This window comes from Camelus ferus, chromosome X, assembly GCF_009834535.1.
Source record: "Camelus ferus isolate YT-003-E chromosome X, BCGSAC_Cfer_1.0, whole genome shotgun sequence".
Classification (NCBI taxonomy): domain Eukaryota; kingdom Metazoa; phylum Chordata; class Mammalia; order Artiodactyla; family Camelidae; genus Camelus; species Camelus ferus.
The window spans coordinates 22,581,094-22,592,058 of NC_045732.1; the positions used below are offsets into that span (position 1 = coordinate 22,581,094).

Sequence of the window (10,965 nt, forward strand, 5' to 3'; positions counted from 1 at the left end):
CCTGTTACATGGAAAAGTCTTAGAGATCCCAAAACTCGCACTCCACATAGCCAAGCTTTACTGTTACTAGCACATGGGAGAAACAGAGCTTTATCATTTAAATGCAAATTAAGAGCTATCACTGCACACTTCTTTAACAGGGAGCCGGATTAATCTAGACTAGAGGTCGCAAACTTTCTGTAAAGGGCCAGATAGTAAACATTTTTGGCTTTGTGGGCCAAAAAGTCTTGGTGGCAACTACTCAACTTTGCTGTTGTGGAGGGACAGAAGCCACAGATAATATGTAAGCAACTGGCATGGCTGTGTTCCAATAAAACTGTTTTTTACAAAAACAGGTGTCCCCCAAACCCACAGAGTATACAACACAAAGATTGAACCCTAATGTAAACTATGGACTTGGGGTGATAACAATGGTTCAGTGTTGGCTCATCAGTTGCGACAAATGCCCCACAGTGGTGCAGGATGCTGATGGTGGAGGAGGCTGTACTGGGGAGGTGGGGGGTATCCAGGAGCACCCTGTACTTTCTGCCCAATTTTGCCTGTGAACCTAGAACTACTCTTAAAAATAAAGTCTATTAATTACAAGACAAAAGAGGTAGCTGGCCCTCAGGCTATATATAGTTTGACAACCTATCTTAGATTATGATATTCCCAAAACAAAAGGATCTGCCCAACTCCGAAATCAGATAATCACAAAAGTAAAATAATTGAATGTACATAAAACATATAAAATATAAAGGAAAAGTAAGAGTGGGGATATTTTCTGATTCCATTCCATAATAAGATCAAAGTTTCCCAAATCTTGCCAACAGTCTGATCAATTTCCCGAAGCTTAATAGGAGGAAAGCACTCAGTCCTCAATAGGTCGGTAAGTGTGGCCATGTCTCCTCTTCAGAAGCACACAAAACTCCAAAGGCAACGAACAAACTGGAACTACACCTTGAATGCTCAGAGTCTGATAAACCAGGTCATGTTGAAATTCAACCACATCAGATATTTAGGGCCCCAAAGGCCAATTCTTTCTTTAAATTTAAATACTGATCAAGGTGCATTAAGCCAAGTTAGGCATCTTTACCCTAAATGAAATTGTTCTCTTCCCCTTAACTTCTGGATAGTTGGCTTCTGTCTCTGAACAGGTTAGTCTAATTCTTGACAACTTCCCACAGTAGAAAAATCTACTGCTTACAGAAAAGGTGTGTCATGTATATATGTGTAAAGGTACAAAATGAACACACTCAGAAACAGAATGTGACTATTTTTTCCTTTTCCTAACACAACTAAAAAAAACAAAACAAAACTCTTCATCTTCTCCAGAAACAAAACCACTGTTCTCCCCAGTAGCAATCAGGCTTCAAGGAGCATGACTTAAAAACCCAAGACTTTTCAAAGAGCAGTCATTTGGAACCAAAGTCAATTTTTCAGTGGGTACTGGAATCTTAAAATACTTTCTAAAGGAAAACAGAAGGTGGCTGGGCCTTCAAACCTCAAGAATAGTTAAAAAAAAAAAAAAAAACAGGGAAACTGGCTGCTGCCTTCTAACAGCTAAAGGCTCCAAGGTTCACAGAACCAGTGTAATTATGGTAGAAATCTTTTCCGTGAAAAGGAGGCAGAGTTGTCAGACAACCTGTCTTCTGGTGGTTTTATTTCAGAGATGCTATATTTAATGTGGGGATATTATAGAAGCTTAAACTTATATAACAACTGATTAAATTAAAGTGACAGGGTGTTTAATCACCTTTAGATAGAGTCAATAATCACCACTCAGGGCAGAAAGCAAACAGCTGAGGAAGCCGTGGAGGTTACCAAGAGGAGGAGAGTGTCCACGTTCTGCAAGGAGGCAGTTTAGAATAAAATAACAGGAGCCAGGAGCAAGCTCTTTAATACGAGTGAGGCTGTGCAAAACACAAGTGCAAAAGAACTGGGAAATAAAACAGATAGGAAGTCAGTCAGTAGTGAGGGGATCAGAATGATTAATGAAGGAACCAGAAGTGGACAAAGTACAGCTGAAAGATGAAAATGTGAATCATTTCCTAGGAACTTATTCAAGATTCAGAAGGTTCTATCTTTAAGTTATATCATACACTCCAAGTTCCCCTGTTCTCATGTAAGAGAACTTTTCATTCCTAATAGCTACTTAAAGAAAGATCTCAAACTTGCAAATATCACGAAGAACCACCATAATATTAACTGCCAGTGAGAGACAATAAATGGGCCCGAACTTCCTGAGAGCAACAGGTTTATAGGGGAAAAAAAAGTAAAAGTTATATTGAGAAATAAAATCAATAAACGTTTATTCTGAACATTAAAATGTGGTATTTCCATTACTCTTAATAAGGAAATATATATATACTGTCTGAAACCTCATTGTCTAATAGAAATATGTGAGCTACACACGTAATTTTAAATTTTCTAGCAGCCACATGAACATAAAAAGAAACAGGTGAAGTTTTTAATATTTTATTTAATCCAGCATACCCCTGAAATTATCATTTCAACATAGAATCAATACAAAAAATATATGGAGACATTTTACTATTTTTTATATTAAGTCTTTGAAATCCAGTGTGTATCTTATATTTACACCTCAATTTAAAGGCTAAATTTCTCTCAGAAATAATCGGCCTATAACTGAATTTCACCAAATTTACAATTAAGGTAGATTCATATATCCCGATTGTTTTAAGCATACTTAAAAGTTTTCCAAACTAACTGAATCAAGTACCAGCTTTAAGCTTAAGTTTAATTTAAATCAGTTTCTCAGTCACACTAGCCACATTTCAAGCGCTCAAGGAGTTGAAGGGGCTAGAGGTGACCACACTGGACAAACAAAGTCTAAATAAATAAAGATAAGGCCTGGAACCAAAAATTCAAACCTAATTATTTAAAAATATATAACAAAACAAAGAAAGATATATAATATGGCAGAAAAATTAAAGCTATTAAAAACAGAAAGTGAAAGAAAGTTATAGATGTTTATCATTACAGATGACAGACCTGTCATATCAACAAATATAAACTGGTTAAATTTAACCACATAAAAGAAAATATTTCACTCAAAAAGCAAAATCCAACTTTATGCTACGTTTCAAGACAATATTTAAAACCAAATAATCCAAAAAGACTGAAAATAAAAGGATGGGAATGCTCTAGCAGAAAATGTAAACAAGAGGAAAGGAAGGATTCAGATCTCGCTGTCAAATAAGGTTGAATCCAGGCCCAAAAGCATTAAACTCATAAAAGGCAGCACGCTGTATCCTACAGGGTACATCTCGCAATGAGGACATGACAGTCCAAGATATTTAAGCAGTAAACATAATATTAACGGGCATAAAGCAAAAACCATACGTGATATCTGGAGAAATAGAATCATATTATTAGGAGACTTGAACTTCTCTTGGGCCATGACAGATCCAGGGGATTAAAAAACAGTAAAGGCAAAGAAATCTCAAATAACATAAGTAAGATGGAAGATGTGATATATCAAGCTCCCTAACCTGAAAAGAGAACGTAAGTAACCTTTCTTTTGCTGCCCAAGGAACAGTGGCAGGAAATGAGCACGGATTGCACTACAAAGCAAGTGTCAATAAATTAATGAGTCAGATTAACATCCTCTGATCACAATGCAACAAAACTAAACATCAATAAAATTAAAATACAGGGTGCACCTACACTGGACATTTAAAAACTCAACTCTTAGCTCATAGAAGAATGAAAATCTGAAGATGCAGAAAGGCTGGGAGGAAAAAGGGTCAAATATTTACATATTTACAAATACATATTAGCTGCTAAAGCAGTGCTCAGAGGAATAAATGTAGCCCTAAATACCAAAATAAAAAAAAATGACTTTTCCCATTCAAAAAAAAAAAAAAGAATAACATCGAGGAGATCAGGGAGGATTAATAAAGTCAAAGTAGACATTAATGAATGAGAAAACAAGTCATAACACTATTAAGTGAACCCAATCATATAAAACACCATCTAATCTAATCAAGAAAGGGGGAGGGGAGAACAAATAAAAAATAAAGTGGAGAAGAGCCACAGAGAAAATCCAGACTAAGAGACTACTATCTCAGCTATGCAAACTGACTTAAAAACCTCCATGACTAGGATAATTTTCTAGAGAAATATACAAAAGCAACTCTAGAAGAGACAGGGATCTATATTGATCAATACCCCAGAACAGAGAAAGCTGTCAGAGAGCAATACCAAGACACACTAGGTTTATTTCATAGGTGGATTCTACCAAATCTTTAAAAAACAATTTGAAAGATAAACTGGTCTTCGTGCAGAAAGAAAATGATTTCTTCTGAATCGAGCATGATACTGACAAGAAAATCTAACAGACTGCACACACACACAAATCCACAAACAGCACATGGTATCAATATAATGAACCCAGGAATTCATCATACTATTCTCTCTAGTTCTGTAGATGCTTAAAAAATTCCAAGCTAAAATTAAAAAAAAATTTACTCTTAAAAATACTGAATCACTATGCTGTATACTTGAAACTAATATAATATTGTGAATCAACCATACTTCAATTAAAAAAAATTTTTTTACTCAAGGAGAAAAAAAATTCTGTCTGGATATACTTTTTCACTTACCAAAAGTTTGACAACAGTGTGGTAAAAGTGTAGGAAAATGGGTACTCAGAAACTTCTAGTGAGAGGATAAACAGGCAGCCTTAATGGAGAGCAATTTGACAATGTTTATCACAATTTGCTATAGAAATCCAACGTTTAGGAATTTGCCCTATATATACACTCACACATGCATGAAATGATGGACACAAGAATTCACTGTTGCACTGGTTGTCATAGCAAAGACTGCAAACAACCTACTAGCCATCACCAGGGAGTTGGCTAATGAATATAGTACACTCATATAAACAAATCCTCAGAAGCCATAAAAAAGAAAAAGGAAATTCTGCAGACAGATATGGAAAGCTGTCTGAGAAATTAAGTTTAAAAAGCCAGGTACAGACAAAAGCATTACAAGTTGCCATTTATTTAAAAATGGGGAGGCCAATGGACAAAAGTAGGAAGTTAACTTTTCTGTCTATGTCCTTTGGCACCTTTTGAATTTGGAACTATGTAACTATAATCTCAAGTCAAAAAGAATACTTTTTTTAAAAAAAAATCCCACCCTTTAGAACTTACTGCCGTTATAAACTCATAATCCATTTAGAACACTTGCTGTTCCTGCTACACTTACCAACCGTGTGGAAGGCCATGTTTCAAGTAAAGAATGAGCTCAAGAAACTCCTCTTATTTTAAAGGGCATAGAGAAATATGGCCCACAGATGAAAGGGGGACAGAACTCTAGATCCAGAGTATCATTCAGTTAGTGGTTCTCAACCCTGGTTATCCTTCAGAATAACCAAAAATACCAATGCCCTGTACCCATTCCCAGAACATTTATATTAAAGGTTGGGGGAGGGGGCCCAAGCATGAAAACCACGCATCCAAATGCTTTACAGCAGTGGTCCTCAACAGAAGGTGATTTATTTTGCTCCCCAGGGGGACATGGTGCTGTCTGGAAACGTGTTTGGTTGCCACAACTCCTAGGTGGAGGGAGTGTGGGGGGAGGGGCGCCACTGGCATTTAGTGGGTAGAGGCCAGGATGCTGCTATAGTAAACCTCCCACGGCGCACAGGTCACCTCCCCAAGGACCTGTCCCAAAATGTCAGATGTGCTGAGACTCAGAAACCCTCCTTTCAAATAAAACCACTGCTTCTGAAGTAACAAGCAGTTTTAGCCTTCCCTCTTGAATAAGGAAGATAACCTCACTTACTAGTGTGGATACATTAGGGTAATAAAGCTATTTCAGTGGCCAGAGGAACTACCATTGGTCGCCATGGCTGTAACAAATACTGAAACATGAAACTCCATGTACATCCTTTCGCTGGTCCCAGTCCAGGTATTCTGGTCAAAAACTTCGGTCCCCTTCGTAAAGGAACCAGGGGGAATGTCATAAAGTTCACAAAGTGGCAGCCTGTGGGTCGGCACAGTCCACACATCTATTCTGTTTGAGCCCCAGGTCTTTTAAAATATACTGAATTGGTGCCAATCAGCTCCCTCTCCTGGAGCCAGCATACACCCAGGAGCTTGCCACAGTCCCTGGGCAGCCTGGCTACATGGAATCATTTGCTGCTCCCCCGTTGGGCCTTTAAGTATGTGAGGGGGCTCACCTCTGTGGTTTCCTCCAATCATTCAGGGGCATAAAGCCTCTTCACTCTCCTTGCTTCTCACCTTAAAAACATCCCGCACACCCATTCTGAATTCTCAAACTCCCACATCACTTGCCAAAATAGACTTCTATCAAGAGCTGGAAGAACCAAGACAAAGGGAGAAGGGACGGCCTTTGTGTGACAACTGTCTTCTAGTTGTTCTCAGTAAAGATAGGCTGCCTGTCACCTGATTCATCCCTGGGCACTACAAATGAGGCTTCAGTTTCTAGCAAATTCCACCACAATTATATATAGCTCTTCTGTGAGCTTCCTTATAAGGAAAAGACTTCAATTATTAGGCTTCTTCCATTCTCCTCGATTAGACTATCCCTCCACTCCTCTCAAAATAGGTCAGAAGCCTTCTACGGGAAATACCTATCAGAAGGTCTGGTAATCTTCATTTTAGAAGCTCATCCCTTTTCCTTTGAAATTAGGATCACACAGTTTTCGAGCTGTGCTTTAGAGATGACCTTATACAACCCACACATTTTATTGATGAGGAAAATGAACCCCAGTTCAGTCACTTAGCTAAGGCCAGGCTTTGAGTCAGTGGCAGAGCAAGAATTAGAACACTTGTTTTCAGATAATGGTCCTATGGGTTTTCCATGACAACACTATCCCCCGCTGTGGTTTTCCGACTCAAGTAACATCCTTGCCAAGACACCTATTAACATGGGTAGATACTAGCTGCTATAGAAATAAAACAACTGAAATTCTGCTGAGCTATGAGAGCTATCACTTCAACTTTCAGGGTGGAAGAAAGGAACTGAGAGTCTGGATTCCTCTTGTTCCTTTTACTGGGAATTCACCTGTCTCAGTTTACCCCCAATGAAAGGTTGATACCTTCAGAATGGTCTCTAAACCATACATTAGGGATGGAAAACATGCTATTTATAGCAACTGCGATATTTTCTTTCTAAACTCTTTAAGTCGGGAGCTGCCTCAAACCTCTAAAATTCTCACAAGTGGCCAGAGATGGGAGAGTAAAACTACTGAAAATTTTGGGGAAGTGAACTTTAAAATACAAAGATCAACATCTCACTGAACTCTGACTTCTCTTGTCCTTCGCTGACAAATTGGTTTCTTAAAATTTAATTTGGTCTCAACTTGAACCTTTTCCTCTCTTCCTATCTCAACCTAAGTATATACAACATCACATTTTGCATATCGGGTATTCCCCGAACGAACGTGCTACCTTCTCTGCACTTAGGTTTTTATGCCCAGACACCATCCCTTGATATTTACATAAAATTCATTAAACGAACAGCCGCCCCATTCTCTTCCCTTGAGAGCTTAGAATACATCTTTGCTGCTCCATTTTCTCTTCCTTCCAGGATGCCGCGTTCCGCTTTGATACCTGAGTGCGCACTTTTGTTTTACTTTCAGGTGTTTCACAACCAGCTCCCTCGCATTCAGCAATTGCGAGTATTCCCTCAGCTGCTGAAACGGCACCACTCTGGGGAAACACGATCCAGTTAACAGAAGGTCGTGGAATCTGTTCCCATCTCAGCTAGGCCTCAGGCAGGCTGGGGGCTGGGTCTTTTGCGCTGCCACCTCAATCCATGTAAACTGCCCACCAGCCCACCCCACAGTGGAGAAGGTGAGTGGCCCATAAAAGGAGAGGCGCGACGAAAGGTGCTGGCACCGAGGCCCGGGTTGTATCAGACCCTGCTATGACGCTAGGAGCCCACACACCCGCTCTTCCCCAGCATCTAAGGCGTTTGCAGTCCAGGCCTCTAACTGCTTTCACATTACACGAAGACAGCAGTTCGAGTCCTGCCGCTCCGGCCACACAGCAGCACCTTAGAGCAGAAAAGGAACAAGATGCCATTGCATAATTTATACGACCTCAAGGTGTTTCTAAAGCGCTCTTACCGAATAAAAAGAAACCTAAAAATAAAAACGTTAAAAAACCACCCACATTCCGCTCCGAAGTTTTAAGGGCGATGAGGGCTGTGTCAAGTAGATTTGAAGCTAACGATGGCAGGTTTGGGGAGTTCTGCCCGGCTCCTCGGATGCGGTTTCTGTGTCTCCGGGTTAGCCCCCGGCCAGTGTGCGGGTGCCAGGCCCTGACCCTCCGCGCCCCGAAATCCGAGCCCCCGGGAGAGCCCCCGGGCATCCCGGAGTCCCGCCCGCGGTTCCCACGGATTTTGCCCGGAGCCTGAGGAGACCCGCGGCGGTGGACCCGGAAGGCAGCGGCCCCGCGCCGGGCGTGAGGACTGTGGCGACCGCGGGGGCCCACGGCCCCGCACTTACCGAAGTCCAGGAACTGCTTGATGGAGAGCGGTGATGGCGAGAAGCGCGAGTAGCGCTCAATCTGCTTGGGCACCGGCTGCTTCAGCAGCCACTGGAACAGCCGCATCCTCGCCGGGGCAGCGCAGAGACCAGCCGAGACGCCCGGGCGGCCGCAGGGGCCGGTGCAGCGGAGCCGCGTGGATCCGGCACGTTCGCCAAGCGCGCACCCCGGTCTCCGCCTCGGCCTCGGCGCCGCGGGTGCAGCCGCCGCAGCAGCAGCAGCAGCAGCTCCGGGGCCGCGGCCGGCCGCCCGCGGCTTCCCCAGGCCCCGCCCACGGGGGCGGAGCCGGCAGCCTCACGTACGCGGCGCGCGAGGGGCGCGGGGGGCACGAGGGGCGCGCGGCCGCACGCGCTGGCTGCTGATTGGCCGCCGCCAGCCACGCTTTCTTCTGCCGGAGTGCCGCCGGGAGCCGGCGCCTCCTTCCTTGGCTCTTGGGACCAAGACGGGCCGGGCAAGTGCAGCTGCCCCGGGTCCCGTCCCCGGCTAGGTCCTCCGCGACCGAAAGGTGGCGAAGGTGCAAGGGAACTGGGAGCAGGCTCGGAGCCCTCGCCTGGAATCCCGATATCCTACGCGCCGCTCAATGCCCCTCTCGACCGAAGGCACGTCTTCCGGGAGGCCTTCCTTGGATCTGCTGACTGTTGCACTTCAGGGTATTCGTTGCACCTTGACACGTTGATTTTCATGTTCTGTTTACCACCTAACTACAGTGGCTGTTTCATGCCCTCCACCACTACCACCACCGTTGGGCAGAAATAAACTCACTGGTTCGGATTCCTTCCGCCCCTCACCATTGGCCAGGATTCATTGTAATGTCACTGACGCTCTGTTTCATTCCCCTCCGTTCCAACCCTTGCGAACACCTTTGGGCAGGACTGTTAGATCACTGACTCTGTTTCGTGGCTCGCCACCTCTGGCTCCCACCAACCCTCCCCACCCCCACGCCCCCGCCCAGGCCAACACCTTTGGGTAAAATTAATTGTTAAGTCACTGACTGCTACGTGCCGCCACCACCACCACCATTGGACAGGATCAATTATAAAGTCACTGACACTTCTTTTAGTGCCTCCCCCCACCCCCCTGTGAGCTCCCCCTAACACCATTGGTCAGGATTAATTGTAAGGGCACTGATTGTTTCATGTCCCTACCACCACGACCATTGGAAAGGATCAAATTTAAGAACTTAGGCCCTATCTTTCATACCCTCTTTCATACCTCCACCACCACCATAGGACAGCCTGTTACATGCCTCACCACCGCCAGCATCACTACTTCTGGGCAGGAGTCTATGTATTACATAAGACTAATATAAGAGGGGACATAAGCTCAGGGCTCAATATATGAAATCATTATTTCCTAATGTGAAGGTATACAGTACAGCTTGCTCTAACCATTTCCACCAACCTTGCTTTATTTTTGGCAACGTGTAAACATCAACTAAAATGAAAGGTATAATGTTTTCTAAGGAAAGGTAAAAATGTAACTGGAAACCACTCCCTTGGTCTCATTAGACTGGTTTTCTCACTGAGTAAGATTATTGGTATGTAGCTATTTAGCTTTTGTGCCTTCCTTGGATTTTTATGCACACAATTCTTTGCTTAATACTATCTCTACTCTGAACTTAAAGAGAAAATACATACACTCAAAGACATCAGTGGTCTTCCCTCACCTGTAGATTTTCAACTACATCTTGGTCATCTTGGTGGTGGTATGGTATGTAGACTACCATGTCTTTTCCATTCAAACCAAAAGCCCAAAGAAGACATAGTAACAACCTCTTTAATCAGGAGCTTTGCCAGCAGAGCTAAGGAACCCTGTTGATCTGGATGGGCAGACAAAAAGACCTGTGGCCTGTGGTTCCTCCAGTGACTTTCTCATGTGCTATCTGGAGGCAGAGTGTACTTGGTTGCAGTTGTGGGAGTCAGTGAGCAGCAAGAAGCTGAATATCAGTGGACAGGGAGTTTTTCCCAGCCTAAGCCACAAATAACTGATGATCTTTCTGAGCTTGAAAAGATTTGTTTCACTCCCTTTTTTACTGAACAAAATGCTACTTTAAATCTACATAGTCTGCTGATTTATTGAATTTTCATGTGCCTCATTTTAATGTTTTCCCAGAAGGTAGTGAAGTCTTAGAAGTTGGGAACAATATGGAAGAGCCTGGTATAATAGAAATTGTGCTGGTCCAGGGCTCAAATGATTCAGTCCTAAGCTTGGTTCTATAACTGACTAGCTGTGTGACCTTAGACAAGTCAATTAGCTTTTCTGTGTCCCCGTTACTTCTTATGTCAGATGGGGATATCCAATTTCTCTCCCTGGCATTTGTGACAATCATAGGAAATAAATGATGTTTAATATAAACACAAGGTATTGTTGTACCTCTTTTATACAGCAACACTTATAATTTTAGCTAATAGTTTCAAGTTAACTAGCAAAATCCAGA

At 42.8% G+C, this 10,965-nt stretch overlaps 1 protein-coding gene across 2 annotated transcripts in view; it reads right to left on the bottom strand.

The window, feature by feature from the left end:
- The window catches only part of PDK3 (pyruvate dehydrogenase kinase 3), a 69,258-nt gene extending 60,482 nt beyond the window's left edge, over positions 1-8,776 (bottom strand). Inside the window, exon 1 of one of the 2 annotated variants that reach the window (XM_032475573.1) lies at positions 8,489-8,776. In XM_032475573.1, coding sequence (XP_032331464.1) covers positions 8,489-8,594 — 106 coding nt within the window. In that variant the 5' untranslated portion in view covers positions 8,595-8,776. The remainder of the gene's footprint in view (positions 1-8,488) is intronic. The other variant, XM_032475574.1, reaches the window with a different exon arrangement.
- Between the last annotated feature and the right edge of the window lie 2,189 nt (positions 8,777-10,965).